The sequence below is a fragment of the Cebidichthys violaceus genome, unplaced genomic scaffold, assembly GCF_023349555.1.
Source record: "Cebidichthys violaceus isolate CVI_PGR_0920_01 unplaced genomic scaffold, fCebVio1.0.p SCAF_1, whole genome shotgun sequence".
NCBI classification, from domain to species: Eukaryota; Metazoa; Chordata; class Actinopteri; order Perciformes; family Stichaeidae; genus Cebidichthys; species Cebidichthys violaceus.
Genome location: NW_027176262.1, coordinates 3,171,263 through 3,191,256, shown reverse-complemented (window position 1 = coordinate 3,191,256; position 19,994 = coordinate 3,171,263). Strand labels below are relative to the sequence as shown.

The 19,994-nt window shown below is 47.2% G+C and overlaps 1 protein-coding gene across 1 annotated transcript; it reads left to right on the top strand.

Annotated features, from left to right (window-relative positions):
- Nucleotides 1-1,553: 1,553 nt before the first annotated feature.
- On the top strand, nucleotides 1,554-12,376 carry pxylp1 (2-phosphoxylose phosphatase 1). Its single transcript, XM_068706432.1, has 5 exons — nucleotides 1,554-1,649; nucleotides 3,660-3,851; nucleotides 5,065-5,191; nucleotides 10,354-10,493; nucleotides 10,588-12,376. The coding sequence occupies exons 1-5, from the start codon at nucleotides 1,604-1,606 to the stop codon at nucleotides 11,613-11,615; spliced, it is 1,533 nt and encodes a 510-aa protein (XP_068562533.1). The 5' UTR covers nucleotides 1,554-1,603; the 3' UTR covers nucleotides 11,616-12,376.
- The last annotated feature ends 7,618 nt before the right edge of the window (nucleotides 12,377-19,994 follow it).

Here is a 19,994-nt window from a genome sequence, read left to right as displayed (position 1 = left end):
TGACGAAGACTCTATAAGATAGATTGCCATGAAATTAATCATCTGGCTTTTCCCTCTTAGCGGCCAGTTTTCACTTGTGAAACATCTCAACATCTTCTACATCGACTGGCACAGAAGTTGGTACAGATATTCATGGTCCCCAGATGACGAAGGCTCTACCGTGAGCCTCAGTTGCACTTTAATCATTCACATGAGAAACATAGCAGCTCAAAATGAGCATGCTAGCATTGGCGTTGTTAGCATGTTGCCACTTTAAATGTAACTTCAGATCGCACTCACTGTGAGCAGAGGATACACCGTATTAAAGGATTCGGATCAGGGGGCCAACCAGGGGTCTTATCGGTTCATCCCTAGCTGACGCTCCATTGCCAAGCATTAGTGCTTAATTAAATGTGGCGAGCCGAATGTTAATCTGTGCTCGGATACGGTTCGTGTCCCTGTGGATTGTTTATCGGGCTGCATGGCTCTGCCTCCTCCAGTTGTACATAGTTGTGATTAGTTCCTCGTGACGGAGAGAGAGAGAGAGAGAGAGAGAGAGAGAGAGAGAGAGAGAGAGAGAGAGAGAGAGAGATTCTTATCTTGGCGGAAATGGCGACGTGTAAAATCTGCCATTTGAGACCTTAAAGGTCGATTTATGATGGTCAGCTGCAGGTTGCCATGTGTACACACACACACACACACACACACACACACACACACACACACACACACACACACACGGTGCCTAGCCTGTGTCAATATTTGGTCCAGCTGCTCCACTAGCTTTTGGTAACCACAGTGCTTCCAGCACAGCACAGTCAGGTAAGTGGAGTCTTTTAATTTCAGGCCAAACCACATTCACTGGGTTGTTATACCTGATACACGTGTGTGTGTGTGTGTGTGTGTGTGTGTGTGTGTGTGTGTGTGTGGGTGTGGGTGTTCACATTTTTGTGGCGGTGAGCAGCCGTCTTTGCTTTTGTCTTCAGGTAGAAATTAAGCTGTGCAGGTGTGTGTGTGTGTGTGTGTAATAATAGGCTCTAAGATTGAACAGGGTGCATGTACTATGTTTAGCTCTGGATGCGTGTGTGTGTGTGTGTGTGTGTGTGTGTGTGTGTGTGTGTGTGTGTGTGTGTGTGTGTAAGCTGAGTGTTAAACCACTCAAATTCAAGAGAAATGTAACATTTATAAGCGTCAACTTTGATGAAAAGCAGTCTCAGGCAGCCTCCTTTTGTGTCCGTGAGATCTAAATGTAGGTGGACGGAAAGTTGGAAACTCATTTAAAGTCATGTGTGTGTGTGTGTGTGTGTGTGTGTGTGTGTGTGCTACAGTGAGCTCTCTGCGTCGTTGCCGTGTATGCACTTGGTTGTGTTGGGCAGCGGGTTACAAAAGCCCCATTGTGTAGGTGACTGTGGCTGAGCTGGCCTCCAGAAAGTTTGGCTTGCGTGTGTGTGTGTGTGTGTGTGTGTGTGTGTGTGTGTGTGTGTGTGTGTGTGGATGGGTAGCTCGCAGTGGGCGGTGGCAGTGTGTGAGGCACAGAGTGTAAGGGGGAGGAGGGGGGCGGGGGGACAGGTTGTGGTATGAATGAGCTCCAGTGTTGCGTGGTCGGACCGAGCAGTCGTCTAAAATGGTCTCCGCCGTCGCCGCACACCTTCTCCTCTTCCTCGTCAGCGGTGAGTTCAAGCAGAAAAAACCCTTTTTAATAGAAGATCTACAATGTTGTGATGAAGACGTTGGACCACTCGCCTTCACGTGGATTTCACCACTCGTTTAACTTCGGCTTGGTCGGACTCTCGTGATGTCTCGGTTCTGACTCGAGAAAAGCCTTTTGTGTCGATCGAGACGTTTCTCCTCCTCGATCGAGACGTTTTATGAAGATCTCTTTGTCCAGCTTTCATCACCTTCTCCTCCGAGATAATAAGTACTTTTTTTTTTTGGCGTAGCCTTTTCAACAGCTTGCTGATGAGTCTCGCTGTTGCAGAGGGATGAGTGAGATTTGTAAAAGTAGAAGGATGGTTGTCTGGCAGATAGTCAAGACAGCTGCTTTGCAGTCTGCACCGGACATCGTGTCTCATCTCATTTAGTCTCCAAAATTCCAAAAGCAATATGATGCATTTTGCGGAACAATGCCTTTTTTTGAGGTTTGGTATTATAGTTCCTGGCGCTCCTTGTTGGCTGATTAAGTGTTTTCGGGTATTTTCAGCATTGATTAATCTGTTGATGATTTCTTTGATTATTTGGTAATCGTTTTGTATACAGAAGATCAGAAAATAGTCCGAAAATAGTGGTGATCTTTAGCCCAAAGCACAAGTCGACATTTGTTTCTAACCCATAGATTTTCAATTTGCTAAAATGGAAGACCAACGACAATCTGGACCAAACAAAAGTTTAGAATGTTTGCTTGAAGAAAGCATTGTTGATTGACTAATTGATTAATTGACTTGTCATTGCGACACATCTTCTGTGGATTATTCGTTATTTTGTCTATAAAATGTCAGAAAACGGTGAAAAATAGTTGTAATACTTCCCCCGGAGCCTGAGGGGATTCCTTCAGATCGTTTGTTTTGTCAGACCACAGGTGGTGATGACTGTTGAGTCGGCCTCATACCTACCGGGTTCTTGTCAAACGTCGTTGGGCACCAGCTGAAAAACTTAAATCAGGAGCTCAGCAAAGATCAGTGGATTGAATATTTGCACAAAATGTCTCGTCTGCAACTCCGTGGACTTCATCAGCTCAGCTGCAGAGAAGAGGAAATGTGAAACTATGGTGTGTAACTATTTACCTACACTTGTGTAGATGAGTTTAAATCTGAGGGTTGTTAAGGCAACGATAAACCCTGAGCTCTTTGTGCTGGATGATGGGATGCAGGGCTCTGCCAAAGGGCCACATGGGTTCAACTTGTTTTTGTTGGATCTTTGTGAATCGGGCCTTCCAGTTCCCACAACGCCTCTGCTCTTATTGGAGCGTTTCTGCCCGGGGGGGGTCACAGGTCATTGGTGTCCAGGCAACGTACTGGAAGCGGCGAGGGGTTTTGGGGGGTACAGAGCTGTTGACATGGAGATGAGCTACAGTTGAATTGGTTTTCTTAATTTTAGGCACTTCTTTCACTGCGTTGTCAGTTGGCCTTTTTTTTACTTTTCGTGGTCCCGTTAAGAAGCTGTTGCCTGTGAATCCCTCTTGAATCTGTACATTTAGCAGGTTTTTAGATCTTTTACAGTTGTCAGTTAACAGCATGGCTCAATGATGGAAATGTTGGTCCGTCAGTCGGTTCACCGCTTTGTTCCAAACTGAAAAATCTCCAAAAAATATATGGGATGAATTGCCGTGAAGTTTTGTCCAGACCTTCATGGTTCCCAGTTAATTAAACCTCTGACTCTTCCTTCAGCTCCATCATTAAGTTTTTTAAGACTTGTTTGTCTTTCAGTGAAATAACCATTGTCTCGTTTGGTCTCCAGAGGATAAATCCAAATGCCTTTGGTGATTCCTTGCCTTTTCATCTGGTGCCATCATCTGTGTTCAAAGTGTTCCCTGAAGTATCTCAACATCTATGGGATGGATTGATGTTTTGTTCAGGCATTCATTGTCCCCAGACGATGTCACCTGCCTATTGTGTCGAGTCTTGTTTTTTCCTCTTCATCCCCTTCTTTTTCTCACTTTCTTTGCGTTCTCTTTTCCCTTGCAGTGAACCTGATCCCCATCGCTCCCGTACTGGAGGAGCGGCCCTTCCAGGTGGCAGATGGAGGCGTTGGGGTGGCGGCTCTGGGGAAGAGCCGAAAGAGAGTGTTCCCGATGCCTCACACCGAGGAGCCCAACCCCATATCTGAGGCTTACAGCTACTGCAACACTCCCAACCGCACCGAACAGGCCTGGGAGGGTGAGACCTCAGCACGGACCAATATAATCTCTTTAATCCACGTAAAGATCGAAAGTCTTCTGGAAGACCTATATCGTATCTGATTCTAGGCAACAAACTTTGGTCATTCTTTCCAATTCGGCGTTTCAGAGACACAGATTTAGATCAATTTCCCCCTCACTGCTAGAATCACCCAACATGACGGACAGCTCATAAATACTTAATGTAGTAATAATGTCAGATTTAGTGTGTCAGGACTCGAGGGTTTGCGTTAATTGCGCCAAAGTCATTTCCACTAGATTGCGTCATCCATAATGCTGCGGTGCTTCCTGTCTTCAGCGCATCAGTTTCTTTCCTTTTCATTGAAACGTCAGCGCGGCCTCGGGCCGATCGTACAAACATCCGCCACCGCCTAAGACGAGTTGTACTGGCCCGACGCTAATTGAGTCTCGCTCTCTCCGTCTCTGGATGGCAGTCAAAATCAATCGGGAATGACGGTTCTTCTTCAGGTGGTGGTGTCTTCTCCGCGGCAGGATCATTTCCAAAGCGTCCTGGTTTCTCTTATCGTCTTAAATATTACTGTTGAACACACACTCGCAGTCTACAGTCCATTCTTTTTGTTTATCGTGCTGCTGCTGTGGATTTGTTTGATTTGTTAAATCAACATTTGCTCTCCCAAAGTTGAGCACTTTTCCCTAAATTTGAAGGATTCGGTTACTAGATTTATAGTTACTAGTAATATTAGGCCTTGGTCACATTTTGGGGTTGCGGAAACGAGCTGTTCGACACCTCTGGCATGCTACGATCGAACAGGTTTTTACAGCTAGCCTGTTAGCGAACATTAGCATTCATTTTGGAGTGGTGTTGCTGAAGTCTAACCCCAATATTCACTCGCCTTTTCAGCAGTTTGAGGCTGAGCAGGTAGTGTGCAATGAGTTTATCAGAGCTTCAGCACTGAACATATCTGCCTGCTGAGTCTCAAAACGACACTGATGAGAGTGATAAGAACCAAAAACGGTAAAGCTACGGGTCATAAAACCCAAACAAGAAGCTGAAAGATATTCAAAAAGCTACAGACGATCTGTTAAGTTCATCATTATGAGCGACGCCTTCCACATTACACTCAAGAAACGGTGTTTTATACGTCATAGAACAACTATTTGCTTTGTTGTTTCCACTACTTGTTCCATTTGGAAAACCGATGACGGAAGCTGACGAGAGTCTCCTCTGACAGGTCACAGTCCTGCCGACTACAAGCTGCTGTCTGTCCAGGTGATGATCCGCCATGGCGACCGCTACCCCCTCTACTACATCCCCAAGACCAAGCGCCCCGCCATCGACTGCACCCTGTCCACCAACAGGTACGCACACGCTCCCTGCTAACATTATAACTGGTTCTGACGAGTGAAGCCGATGCGGAAGTGTCTTAAAACCTTGCATTCTTACTAATGTCCACCAGGGGGCGACTCCTCTGGTTGTATAGAAGTCTAGTCTAAAATGACTCTACTTCTCTCTTGATTTATTCCCTCAGTAAACATTGTAAACATGAGTTTATGGTCTCAATCTCTAGTTTACAGTCTTATTCAGTACAGCATGATGTTCATTTAGTACATTATGGAACATTTAGAGTCAAACAGACCATAAAGCGTCACTCCGTCATCCAAATATGGTCACTTTCGTCCGTTCGTCGGTTGCAAAAAAAAGCCAAGATGGCGCACAACCACAACCCAATGACTACGTCCACTTCTTATAGACGGTCTATGATTGCAACACTGCAAGTCCATCAATTCCTATTAAGTGTAATTCAATCCAAATTAAATCACCCTGCAAAAAATACACTATTGCCAAGGTTTCACAATATCTTTGCCAGAATTTAATTTAATTTATTTCACAGGGCCACGGTTAGCCTTGAAGCTAATTTGAATCTGTAGTCCATGGGGGTCTGTATGATTAACGACATCCTTAAAAATCTAATAAAAACATTTGCTGCAAAAGTACAACAAACAGCAGGTACAAGGCCAAACAAGCAACACAGTCAACAACTTGTGTTATTTTTTTTACATTTTAATTGCATTATATATCAAGGTGTTCATGGTGTTTTGCCTCATTATGCTTTTAATTTAGTGATTTATTTAGTTAAAGCTAAAATTAAGTAAATTAAGTGAGAAGATATGAAGCCTAATGAGGAGCATTCGTCCTCTTTTTTGTTTCTGGAGTCTGAAGTTAAAAAGGGTTTTATTCCCACGGTTTCACTTAATCCAGGTCAGAGTTAAGGGCGCAGAGTACCACTGGGATTCAAGATGGCTTCCTCTCTGTGACGCCGAACCAGTGGGAGACGGCGAGACGCCAATTACTACGACAAGAGCTTCTCATGTCCTCTGTAGGAAAGCCAGCTCAGTGCGTAGAATAGAAGGTAGTTGTAAAATGATTTACGGGAAATGATAATTGATTTGTTTTAACATTGTAAATACCAGGATGTGTGTGTGTGTGTGTGTGTGTAGGCATTCAGCTCAAGGATTCAACCACTCAATCTCCCAGCGTTATCGCACGTGTCAGCGATAGAGGGCGGGGCTTCAAGGGCGGTGGCGGCGGCCTCGTCTCGCTCAACGCGCTCGCCGAGCTCTGGTGGGAAAACGCACACGAGCTCAAATTTGAAAATTGCTAGCTTCTAGAATTCATCATTCTCTCTCCTTGTATCCTTTTTCCTTCCCCCCCTGTCTCTGCTTTGCTGTCTGGCTCTGCTGCTCTTTTCCAGAGGGCCAGATGAGAGCTCCTGATAGGACGTTATTCTCTGTGCACGAGCTTCACGAGAAGTTCTGAAAATCAGCACTTTTCACACCCACACGGCCGTCGCCTGAAACGTATGCAAAGCTGCTCGCGTGGATGCACATCTGTGTACCTGAGTTCAGATTTAGCACAGAGCTTTTTTTTTCCACCCCGCGGCCACGTCGGCTTTGCACATCTGGACGGCGCCGTAATCTTTAGAGCCGGCACGGCGACAATTCAGGCCGGTACAGTGGGACGCAGACGATCTGCCGCGTACATCTCACTATTAGATATTGTCAAACAGCCTTTGATCTTTGAACTCCAAGCTGAAAGTAGGCCATCCAGCACACCAAGCCTCTTATGATGGAGGTCGGTGGCCACACAGAAATTGAATGGCCGCGAACAGAAGTGACCATATTTGGATTGAGGAGGAGTGACGTAGAGACGCCGTATATGTCTCTGGTAGAGACCTGTCAATCACTGTGTAGCCCCGCCCCCTAAAGCATCCCCTGCTTTATGATCTGTTTGACTCTAAATGGAGCATAATGTACTAAATGAACATCATGCTGTATTGAAGAAGACTGTAAACTAGAGATTGAGACCATAAACTCATGTTTACAATGTTTACTGAGGGAATAAATCAAGAGAGAAGTAGAGTCATTTTAGACTAGACTTCTATACAACCAGAGGAGTCGCCCCCTGCTGGACACTAGAGAGAATGCAGGTTTTAAGACACTTCAGCTTTGGCTTCACTCAGCTGAACCGGAGGTTGTAGCCTGGATGCAACACAACTCTTCTAAGACCAGCTAGACTGTTTTCTTACTGTTCTTAAACCTCAGTTTAAAGTGTTCTAAACAGTGGAAAACACAAATGTGGTGTTTCTGTACATAAAACCTTGGTGGATGGAAACAAACTTCCTGTGAGCGACGTCATGCTGAGGTTAGCATTTAGCTGGAAGCGCTGTGGGGCTCAAGTACAGCCTCAGTCAGCCGTGAGCTGGAGACTCTTCTCTTTGAAGCCGAGGTTTAGTTCTGAGGAGACTGGAGACACACAGCTCAGCTGCAAAGTGTGTGTTTGGGTTATTAGTTTGAATCTGTTTGTTTTGCAGGGAGACTGAATATTAAAAGCGTATTAAATATTTCAGCGTGTTCTCGAAATGATAGTTTTTATTTAGACCAGGGTGTAATTACAGGGCTGTGAACTAGTGTGTGTGTGTGTGTGTGTGTGTGTGTGTGTGTGTGTGTGTGTGTGTGTGTGTGTGTGTGTGTGTGTGTGTGTGTGTGTTGGCACCAGCTTGCCGACCCACTGTCTCCGTCTGCGGTTAACTGAGCTCTCTTCAGCAGGGAACATCTCTCTCTGTCTGCCTCTTTCTCTCTCTCTTTGTATCTCTGTCTCTCTCTTTGTCTCTCTCTGTCTCTCTCTCTCTTTGTCTGTCTCTGTCTCTCTCTTTGTCTCTCTCTGTCTCTCTCTCTCTCTTTGTCTGTCTCTCTCTCTTTGTCTCTCTCTGTCTCTCTCTCTTTCTCTCTCTCTCTTTGTCTCTCTGTCTCTCTCTCTCTCTTTGTCTCTCTCTGTCTGTCTCTTTGTCTCTCTCTGTCTGTCTCTTTGTCTCTCTCTGTCTGTCTCTGTCTCTCTCTCTCTTTGTCTCTCTGTCTCTCTCTCTCTCTCTTTGTCTCTCTCTGTCTGTCTCTTTGTCTCTCTCTGTCTGTCTCTGTCTCTCTCTCTCTCTTTGTCTCTCTCTCTCTCTCTCTCTCTCTCTCTCTTTGTCTCTCTGTCTCTCTCTCTTTGTCTCTCTCTGTCTGTCTCTTTGTCTCTCTCTGTCTGTCTCTGTCTCTCTCTCTCTCTTTGTCTCTCTCTGTCTCTGTCTCTCTCTGTCTCTCTCTGTCTCTCTCTCTCCGTCTGTCTGTCTGTCTGTCTCTCACACACACACACACACACACACACACACACACACACACACACACACACACAGACACACACACACACCAGTACAGTCTCAGTCAGGTTTTTTTGTTCTTTCTGCATTTTCCTAATTACTTTAATTTCTGTCTCTCACACTCCCCCCCAGAGTTTAGACCACATCATCTCATTTCCTCCCCCTGTTTCTTCCTCTCTACTCATTTACACTATATATTATTATTATTATTTTTAATTTTTTCTTCTCCCCCTCATCTCTTCCTCCCTCCGCTCTAATCTCCTTCCCCCTGTCGTATCCAGTGATAATAATCCCCGCTTAATATAATTGGGCTCCGTAATCTTCGGTTAGCAACAATCACCCTAATAGACGGGGCCGGCCGGCTCTTTGTCCGTCACCGGTGTTGGCGGTCCGCTGACGTCCGGTCTCCCGCCGTAGCCAATTAAATCTGGATCGGCCCGATCTCCCCTCAGCGCGCCGATCTGCCGATGGCGGAGCAGAGCGCGGCGCCGGTGGCCGTCCGTACCTCACCGCCGTGGTGCAGATTACTGAGTGAGTGAATATCAAAAGTGCAGAGGGAGGACGGCTGGCGACGCCACGTGACAACGAATGCCCCCAGAGAACAGAGCGACCAGCAGGGATCTGACACCACAGCGGTGCTTTGAAGCTCCTTTATTGTGAAAAGGGGGGAAATTGTCCTTTTTGTAGCCGCCAGATGTTTACTGTGTTCATTCAGTTACAACAATCACAAGGCTTTAAGGGAAATGACAGACAGTCTTTTAACCCAGTCCACGATCACTATGGAAACTGTGTGTGTGTGTGTGTGTGTGTGTGTGTGTGTGTGTGTGTGTGTGTGTGTGTGTGTGTTTGCGCTTCTTTAATCCGAGCGAGCTGAGCCGCAGCTCCCACAGATTTTTATATTAAACTGTAATCTTCAATCATCTCTAATCTATCAGATCACCGACTGCTCCTCTCACTGCCCTCATCCCTGTGTGTGTGTGTGTGTGTGTGTGTGTGTGTGTGTGTGTGTGTATATATATATATACTCTCGCGTATATATGTATTTATGTGAGTGTTTTTGTCCCAAGGCAACTCATTCTTTCATCTTTTTACATCTCCATCTCACCACATCCCCTCCCACACACACACATTGAACTGTGGCGTGGTGTTAGAGCGACACCTGGTGGTGGAAGTGGATGAGAGGATGTTTCACTTGAGTAGTGAGAACACGAGCAATTTGATGGACCAAAACTTAATGATATTCAGTTGACATTGAGATTAAATTGAGAAAAATAGAGTCGCCAGTGCAGAAAACATGGACCGATGAACTTGTATCTTATCATACTGCTAACGAGATTATGTTCTAAGATGTGTTTTCTGCCTCATTCCGTCCCGCGTGTTCCTTTTTTCAAAACATTGTGTTTCCGAGACACTGCGACTCCCATGAGACAGCTGCTGTGGTTAGTCAGACGGGGCACGCTGTGTGGTTTTGAACAGGAAGCTGTGGAGCCGTGTGACTGTGACTTCTGCGGTAGTGATCCCCGAATGTGACCCCCGAATAATCCACCGCCGATCTCACGGTCGAACAGTGTGGTTATGAAGCAAAGGATCGTTCCATCTTGGCTTTATGGGGGTGCTGAATGTGTGATTTTTACGTTTTCTTCCCCCCAATAAATCACAATATATATATAACCTATTTTATTATATCTTGTTATTACAACCAACGACCTACAGGCGTGAACAGACGTGAGCGGCCTTCTAGCCACCAGTGTAGAGATTTTGTACCCGACTATAATGCACCAGTGATCAGGTCTGTCTCTTCACCGGTCTGTCCTCCCTCCTCAGGAAGCCGTCCCACCCGCTGCTGAACGCCTTCATCCGCCACATGGGTCAGGGGAGCCGGGGACACTGGGAGTCGACGCTGGGCTCCGTCCCCCGGCTGCCCAACCACAGCGCCTGTGAGATGGGAGAGCTCACGCAGACGGGTACGCAGGTTTTTAACTCTTCCCCGTCGGCGGACCCGTTTTATTTCTATGCATGCCGATCAAACTTTCGCTTCGTTTGCCATTCTTCTTCCAGGTGTGGTGCAGCACCTGCGCAACGGGCAGCTCCTCCACCAGGCCTACAAGCGGCACAACCTCCTCCCCTCCGACTGGTCGCCCCGCCAGGTGTGGGTCGAGACCACGGGCAAGAGCCGCACCCTCCAGAGCGGCCTGGCCTTCCTCTACGGCTTCCTCCCGGACTTCGACTGGACGAGGGTGACGGCGCGGCACCAGTGGAGCACGCTGTTCTGCGGCTCGGCCTGCGACTGCCCCGCCAGGAACCGGCACCTGGAGGAGGAGCAGAGGCGGCAGTACCGGCTCCGGGTGAGCGACACGGAGCTCGAGAGGACCTACGCCGACATGGCGCGGACTTTGGGTCTGCTCACCCGCCAGCTCCGGGCGGCGAACCCCATAGACTCCCTGCTGTGCCACCTGTGCCACGGCATTTCCTTCCCGTGCGTCCCCGCGGGCGCCGGCATTGCCGGCGGGTGCCTGACGATGGAGCAGTTTGCCGTGATCCGCCGACAGCAGCTGGACGACGAGGCGGATCGGAGAAGAGCGGGGCTGTACCACAAATACGCCGTCCTGGCCATGTACCCGTACCTCAACCGCACCGCCGCCAAGATGGAGCGCGTCGCCAGGGACAACGAGGCCGGCCGGCAGCGCCGCCCCGGGGGCGAGGAGCTCTTCACCCTCTCCTCGGCCCACGACGTCACCGTGGCGCCGTTGCTGAGCGCCCTGGGACTGGAGGAGGCGCGCTTCCCGCGTTTCGCGGCGAGAGTGGTCTTCGAACTGTGGAAGAGTCCCCCGGCCACGCAGGGCCCGGCGAAGAAGAGGGCCGGCAGGGGCGAGAAGGCGAAGGCGAAAGACGGGGAGCTGTTCGTCAGGGTGCTGTACAACGGCGAGGACGTGACGTTCCACACCAGCTTCTGCCGCGCCCACGACCGCCGCGCCAGACAGCCGCTCTGCCCTCTGAAGAACTTCCTGTCTTTCGTCAGGAGGGACATGTTCGGCGTCGTCAACGCCACTTCCTACCAGGAGGCCTGCTCCAGGCGCCCCGGTTGACAGATGGACTCGGGGTGAACCGAGTCGGCGGATGGTTCTACTTTTTTGAAGATGGTGCACTTTTAATGCCGCTCATAGTGTCCTAAAGTCTTTTTTTTTAAATGTAGTCCTTTACATTCCTGAGCACAAAGTGAGTGGCGAACACACACACACACACACACACACACACACACACACACACACACACAGAGTACTGTACATGATGTCTTCATACGATCACTTTCTAACCTTTCTACGAGTGTGTTTTTTTGTTTTGTAATACTTTTGTGTTTTCTGAAGCGTATACAGAAAGAGGCGAGTAAATCGTTGTCTTGGCACTTAGCCACTTTATTCCATATTACATTCCATAATACGGTGGAATTGTAAAGTTCCAGTATTCCTAAAACGCTTGCAGGAAAAAGGGAACATTGAAGCTGGAAATCCTATGCTGGATTTATCATTCCTGGGAAATATTTTGTGTTTTTTTTTTATAAATCTTTTTCGATGAAAATGACACTTTGGGCTCGTTTTTGGCCACGTTACTCAATACGACTCACTTGTCACTTTTGCATTTCTTCATGTTTTTAATCTTTATTCGTTCAACTTTGACACAATTTGGGTCTCTTTATTGTCTTTTTACTTCGCTTTAGTAAAAATTGAAATGTCTTTCCTTGTGTTAATTTAAAACTACAGAACATCTGTATTCATAACAGTCTGTGGTATAACTGATCCAATCCACTCTTTTTGTTTTTGCTTGTAGTTTTAATAAAGGTTTATTCTGAGCTGACGTTTTCTACATCAGTGGCTGAGAAATGGTTTCCTGGTCGTATTTTGGTGTCAAGCATGTGACTTGAAAATCCATATATATATATATGTATAAATGAACAGTTTTCAGTTGGCGTCGTTATACTAATCTACCACTAGATGGCGTCGTAGCTCCACACACACACACCTCATCATTATGATCCACTTTTGTCAACGGGGCGCACAGTCGATACATTTCTATAAATGTAGAAGTCTTGAGTGCCTGCTCCGCCTCCACTAGACGAGTCATGTGTCATCATCATTAGGAGCGTAATACCACGCTGACAAGATATCAATTGTACGGCTCATTTTCAAAAGTGCCTCGCCGTGCTCCCTCCACCCCCCCCTCCTCTCAGAATCCTCCGAATCAGGAGAGTATTGACTGGAAAAATGCAATAACAACAGTGAGTCGGGTAAATTACATTTGCAGTATATGGATGTTATATTTGTCCTGGCAGTAGACGGCTATTTTCCAGTGAATAAATGGGTACACAAGTGGTGCTTTCATTACAAATGGCAAGACTTTCCACTTTGCTACTCAGGCGAGCCCGATTATTATTTTTTATTTTATTTTTTTTTGCAGGAAGTTGTGAGGTTTCTTGATTGTAATGTGCAGAAATCTGCAATATAAAAACTCCTTAAATTCATACAAAAAAGTGTAATGCACGTTTCGCAGGACTGACACTAAAATTGCGTCAAGCGTGGAAATATTTGAACTCAAAAAGGACCAGTGGATTTAAAAAAAATAAATAAATAAAAAAAATTCCCCTCTGTTGCTGAGTCACACCCCTCAAACTTCGGTTCACATCTCAATCCCAAAGTTGAGGCGAAGGCGCGTAAATCGATGCAAATTTATTCCCAAACTTTTCCCCGGTCACATCTGAACCTTCTCCCGGGGAACATTTCCCCCAATGTGGTGCCATGACGTCAGGGCTGTTAATGACAGGAGCTAACCCTCCCACCTCTTGCCCCCCCCCCCCCTCCCAAAATTGCCTGGCACTGCAGGCCCCCCCCGACACCCCTCTGCCACCCACGCCTCTGATGTCATCCCGCCACAGCGAGGTGGGGAGCAGCAATTTCCTCCCGCCGCAACTCGCTCAATCTTTGATGTTGTTACGCCGCCTCCGGCTTTTGGCTTATACATTGCTGTCTGTCAGTGAGTGTGTGTGAGAGAAGGGTAAAGACAGCTCAAGGTGACTGTATTATATGTGTGTGTGTGTGTGTGTGTGTGTGTGTGTGTGTGCTTTCACTGTTTGTCTGGCCCCAGAACAATGTCCACTTGACCCAGTCTGGCTACAAAATCCTGCCTGTAGATTTCCAAACACACCCAGGTTGTACAGCTTCAATAGCAACACTGTGTGTGTGTGTGTGTGTGTGTGTGTGTGTGTGTGTGTGTGTGTGTGTGTGTGTGTGTGTGTGTGCGTGTGTATTATTTGCAGAGATGATGGGAAGAGAGATGATTGACAGCTCAGACAGTAGGAGGGAAGCATTTGTGGTCGAGCGTTGAGAAGAAACAAAGATGGAAGACAGGGAGAGGCTGCGGTTATGGTTTATGGTTTGACATTAACCTCCAGGAACCAGGCCCCCGGACTCTATCCCCTCTCTCTCTCTCTCTCTCTCTCTCTCTCCAAAACCACAGTTTTAGCTACCGGTTGGAGGATTTAAAGACGAGCGATCCGATGTCACGTTGTGAAGAGGTTTTCCGGAGGAGGAACAGCGGCAGCTACACCAGACGCTCGGCGGGCGAAAGAAGCCAAGCGTTGACCGGAGGGAGCAGCTCGGGGTTCAGGCTAATGCCGCCGCCGCTAAGATGACTCCAGCTTCCCACGCCGGCGTTCCCGCATGGCTCCATTCCACTGTGATTCATAAGAAATGAACCGGTTCGAGTACGTTTCAGAGTGACACATCACTGGCTTCACTCTCACAGATATTATATTTCCATACACGAAACAGACGGTTAGGAAACACTTCATCCAGCACTTGCAGCTTTGGGATCCATTACATGAATCTCATTGAAGTGAGACTGTTTTGTGATCCTGTGATAATATAGTTTTTCTGATCCTGACGCCACCTGCATGAAGACCTTTTGAATATATTGTTTCCACATTTTGGGGAAATGCACTTCCTTGATGAGATTTAGATGAGGAGATTGAATCCACTCTCATATATGTACAGTAAAAACAATAAGCTACCGCCAGGAGCTACGTAGCTTAGTTTAGCTAGGAGAGTGTAAACCGCTAATGCTCCTCTAAAGCTCATCCATTTAGCATGCTATTGCTAACCCGGATTAAACAAACAAGTTACAACATGTTGACTCATTTAGGCTTTAGGCTAACTTTAAGGATTAGAGGTGCTTGGAGGTGGGTACTTTTTGAGTTAGGCTAACTGTTTCAAGTCTTTAAGCTAAGCTAACCGGCTGCTGACTGCTAGCTTCCTATTGAGCCAACCGGGTCCCACTCCCAACTTGAAATTGGGATACCGACGGCTGGTCAGTGCCCCTTGTCATCCAACACGGAGGCACCCTTTAGCGTCCATGGTGGATGGGTCGAACACATACAGGAGAACCCGTCTTTGTATCCCGTAAACTAAACTTTGACATTTTATTGTCGTTACGTCTCGTGGGTCGCTTGGCTTGTTTGTCAGTGGCCCGTCACCCACGCTCTTTTGCTGTCTAAACCTAACTTCCTGTGAAGACGGGGAGTTTATTTTGAAATGACACAATGGATGTCAACGAGAGGAAACGGGCACACAATCCTGGATGGAAGCTAAAGGCCGCTTGACCGAGCGTTGTGTCGATTTAGCGTAAAAACAAAAGCGCCGTTTAAACTACAATAAGACAAGAAATAGATCAGTATTTTACCGAGATTTGGAAGCTATAGTCAAACACCCAAAACTTTCCGAGCTGGAGAAGTGATATTCCTAACCCATGAGGCATTTTTGGGAGATAAGGTGACTGAGGAGACGTGTGAGACAGAAAGACACCAAAAGAGTGTGTGTGTGTGTGTGTGTTTGTCCTGTCTTTCAGTGTCTAGACTCGGCCACGTTGGGCTTTACTAAGCCCTTTTATTCAAGCAAACGCCCCGGCCACACGTGTCTCCGTGTGAGTGTGCGTTTGATGCTCCTCGCCGATGCACTTACCTGTGATTTATTGAGGTGGGAGCGACTTCTCGTTAGCTAAAATAATCAGGATTTATGAGTCTCCCTGTGCTGTAAGTGACGGGCCAGAGGCTTCGCGCCACACAGACGCACACAGCCGGGCTAATTGAGTTTACTTATTACTGTCTCGTTCCTCTATCAAGGCCTCGTTCAGCCGCTCATCCATCACATCACACACACACATACACACACACACACACACACACACACACACACACACACACTCAATGAAAAAGCAGTTTGTGCATTTACTTCTTTCTGCACACAGTCTCATTCTGTGCACACGTTTTCCTGTCTGGATGGACATGCCACAGGCTGGATATAAGACGTGGACCTAGTGAACATGACGTCACTGAAGAAGTGATAGTCTCTGGTAGAGACCTATCAATCAGCGTGTAGCCCCGCCCCTAAAGCGTCCCCTGCTTTATGGTCTGTTTGACTCTGAGTGGACCATGATTTACTAAATGAACATCATGCTGTATTGAAGACTGAGACCATAAACTCATGTTTACTGAGGTAATAAATCAAGAGAGAAGTAGAGTCTATTTTCTCAGAGACTTCCATACAATCAGACTTCTTTTTGCATCCGAAGGAGTCGCCCCCTGCTGGTCAGGAGAGAGAATGCACGTTTAAGACGCTTCGATCAGCTTCACTCTTCAGAACCAGAGGTTTGGCGCCTGATAAATGCACAAACCCCGATGTGGACCCGGACTTCTCTTGTCTGTCTTCGATGATGTTTGTGTATTTATTATCCCCACTCGCCTGTCTTCTTCTTCTTCTTCTTCTATCTTTAGATGTTGCACACACTGAATGTCTGAGTGTCTCTAGCAGGGACTAGGAGTGAGTGTGTACGTGTGTGTGTGTGTGTGTGTGGCAACACCTCTGGAATGCAAATGGCTAAAGACCCCTCCCCACATGATTCTAGAGGGAGAATGAGACGGACAGACATACCAAACACAGCGGAGTGATAGAGACGCATATAAATGTACAGCGAGTCAACGACGGGTAGTGAGAGATGGAGTGAAGACGGAGGAGGAGGAGGAAGGGGGGGGGAGAGTGTTCGGTAAGTGGGTCAGGCCTGTCTGCCATCCTAGGCACACACACACACACACACACACACACACACACACACACACACACAGCCCCCAGAGAGAGACCCAGACTGTACAACATGCTGCTGAGAGGAGAGACGAGAGGAAAATGTGATGAAGGAGACGGTTGCAGACGGATTGCAGGAGATGGGGAAGGCAGGATGTGAAGAGGGACAGATGTGTTGGCTCTGAAAGAGGGTTCAATTCAGTCAAATCACACAAAAAACACACACACACACACACACACACACACACACACACACACATGTTCCCGCTGACATCCAGTCATAAGGAACAAAACCAATTTCTCAGAGCAGATAATATGGCCGACATCTTGACATTAAAAACTTGACATCAGGAAAACATTGTCCGTCAACTTTCGGTATGTTTGAGCAACCGAGCATCGTGACGTAATCATCACGGAGTCCACGTCCGTGAACGCTTGACGTCTTTATTTTTCATCCGTCTTACTTTCCTGCGATCGACACATCAAGACGGCCAGGAGCATGCTGGGTAGTGGAGTATAGCCTCAGGTCCTATAGCTGGGTTAGCTTAGCTTCCATGATGAGATGTACTCATTTCAATCATCGTGAGACTTACGATCGGACTTGAGTCTGCTACACGAGACCTGAACCCTGTGAGACTTTCCTCTCACCTCACGCCTGACTCCTTAAAGATTTGCCTTCACATGAGACTTGACAGCAGACATTTCATTATTAGACCTATTCAATAAATCCAATATATCAAGGGCTTGATCGCACATTTGCCCTTGAAGACTTCAGACTCAAAAACCTGCTTTTACAAGACTTGATCCCTGTCTTTTGAGCCAACAAACACCAGTTTGAGTTCTACATTATCGTCCCGATCGTCGTCGACCCGCCGTGTCCAAAATCACGGAGTAACAGTAGAGCTGTAAATGTGCTGCATCATATTGTCTTTATTTTATGTATGTGATATTTGGATATGCACAGCTGCAGCGCTACTACCGGTAGCCTCTTATGTGTCGTGTTACATCCCTCCTATTGTCCCCCGTCACTCCCGGTGTCTTTTTTTTAATTTAATTAGAGTGAACAGCATGAGCTAGACTTTAATATCCTACAATGTTATCGCTTAGTGTCTCGTAGTATTTCGTCCGCGTTGATCTGTTGCAGCAGGATTTAATAAAAGTACTCAAGTTTTTTTTAACCAATAGCAGCCTTCTTTAGAAGTGTGGAACTGATTTATGATTCCCAGAGAACATTTCTTAATTGTACTCCGCTCATATTTTTGGGCTGACATCATGACGTTATGGAGCTGTTCAACAATGTTCCGCTCTGTTCTGCTGATAACGTCACATGATTGCGATAGCTTGCCTTTCATCCTTTTGTTATTAGAGAGTTTATTTCCTACAGGAGGGAAAAGGGTAGTTTGACCCGCGTTAGGACTCTGACCCGGGCCTTCTGTCCTCCGCTGCTGTTGCCGGACGCACCGGTCGTTCTTCATGGTGCCGCCGGCCGCCCCGATGAAAGGACGCGGCCGGGTTTGTTTGCTGGACTGGAACCGCATCAAAGACCGAGGGGAGAAGAAAGGCGAACGGAGCCGGGCTGTCAGCAGAAGTGAGAACGGCTGCTTGGCTTGAACAGATGAAAGGGTTAATCTCATTTGACAACACACAACAATGAGTAATGACTCTTAAAAAGGCCTCTCGCCTCCCTCCTTCACAAACTTTGCAACTTTTTATTTTTATTTTTTTTTTAAATCCTGAAGCATGACTTTACTTGCTGCTACACTTCACCTCGTTTGCCTCCATTGTATGCGTGGCAGCGTCCCGCTACCGTCTGAGTGTGTGTGTGTGTGTGTGCCTAGGTAAACACGTTTTGGGAATAGCAGCTAATATGGGGGGGGGTCACACTGTAATGTCCCCCCCCCCCCTCTCTCTCCCAGGGGGCCATGCGGTGCTGCGGTTATCAGGTGGAAGGGTTCCACTTCCTGTCTTTGTGGGCAGGTTCCTGGCCGAGGGGGACAATCTCCCGATTGGTCCCCGGTGGGTTGAGCGCACAAACTCATGGGCGACACTACCTGTTCCTACGAACAGCCCCGGACGGCGCCACTCTGGGCCCATGTGGAAGGGTGTGTGTGTGTGTGTGTGTGTGTGTGTGTTCATGTATAACAAAGACGCTGGTTTCGCCGACAGTATTTGCAGTTCCTGCGAGTGCAGAAATGTACCGAAGATGTTGTGTCAAATTTTTGGATTTGAAGAGATTGTGATGCATGACTGTGAGCCATGACGAAGTATCACACACACACACACACACACACACACACACACACACACACACTCACACACACCCACACAGTGTTCCTCGGCGAGCTGCACAGATTTTTAAATTGAATCTCTCCTGTCCACGCTGTGGGTGACCTTCCCATTTCGGAGCCGAGGAGTGCTCCTGAAAGCCAATGCGGCCGCCTCGTGATTTCTTTTTCTCGCCGAGCCAGACAGTGACGAGCAGGCGGAGAAATCCAAAGAGACGGAGGGAGCGAGGGACGCCTTTTACTCGGATTCCTCGTTCCTCCGCTGACCTCCCCGTGTGATTCTAAAGGTGGCGCGGAAGGGATGGGATCGGAATCTTAACAACAGGTTGTTGGTCACGCGTTACATGGAAATGAGATATTTCAAGTTTAATCTTGTGAGAGAATACAATATTGGACTTTTGTGTCTGTTTCTGATGCAAGGTTGTCTTTTCTTTTTCACACTTGGAGGACTGTCTGAGAATAATTAAGGCGTCACTGCGATTTGTTGATGGCGGAATTGGCCGACAACTATTGTAACTAGCATACTTGTCAACCCTCACAACTTTTCCCGGGAGAAGTTCCCGTTTTCGTTCGCCTCTCCTGGTCCCAATTTTCCTGTATTACTCCCAATTTATGACACATTTTCACACCGTTTTGTTATCTAAACCCGTTTCTGGAACTGTACGGCACGTATACGCTCCACTGCTTCCCCCCGTGTGCGATGTATACGTCCACGCTCGCAGCAGAGCAGCGCCCAAATTTTGGGTTTTGATCGACATCGCCGGAAAAAAATAAGTCACCGTGGTGCGAAACAAGCCGTTTGGAAATAAATGGCCGTCGGAGCGCGGTGGTGCCTGTTACGTCACGTCGTGTTTGAAAGAACCTTCATTGGGAAATGGAGACTAAGAGAAATAAATATATTCAAGCAGGGGCCAAAAATGTATGGATTAAATTAATGAAAACTGCTGAACATTAGCGTACGCCACAGCAAGTTATAAAAGTGAAATTAAAAGTATTTAACACAATAATTGTCCTTTTCAAAAGTCAACCAGAATGCAGAAAACAAAGTCCTTGACTC

Bases quoted from the DNA above. Each gene is read 5' to 3' on its own strand.
- pxylp1 (XM_068706432.1), top strand. From the start codon at position 1,604: ATGGTCTCCGCCGTCGCCGCACACCTTCTCCTCTTCCTCGTCAGCG. The intron at 1,650-3,659 runs GTGAGTTCAAGC...TTTCCCTTGCAG, and splicing joins TCTCCTCTTCCTCGTCAGCG to TGAACCTGATCCCCATCGCT. The intron at 10,494-10,587 runs GTACGCAGGTTT...TTCTTCTTCCAG, and splicing joins GGGAGAGCTCACGCAGACGG to GTGTGGTGCAGCACCTGCGC.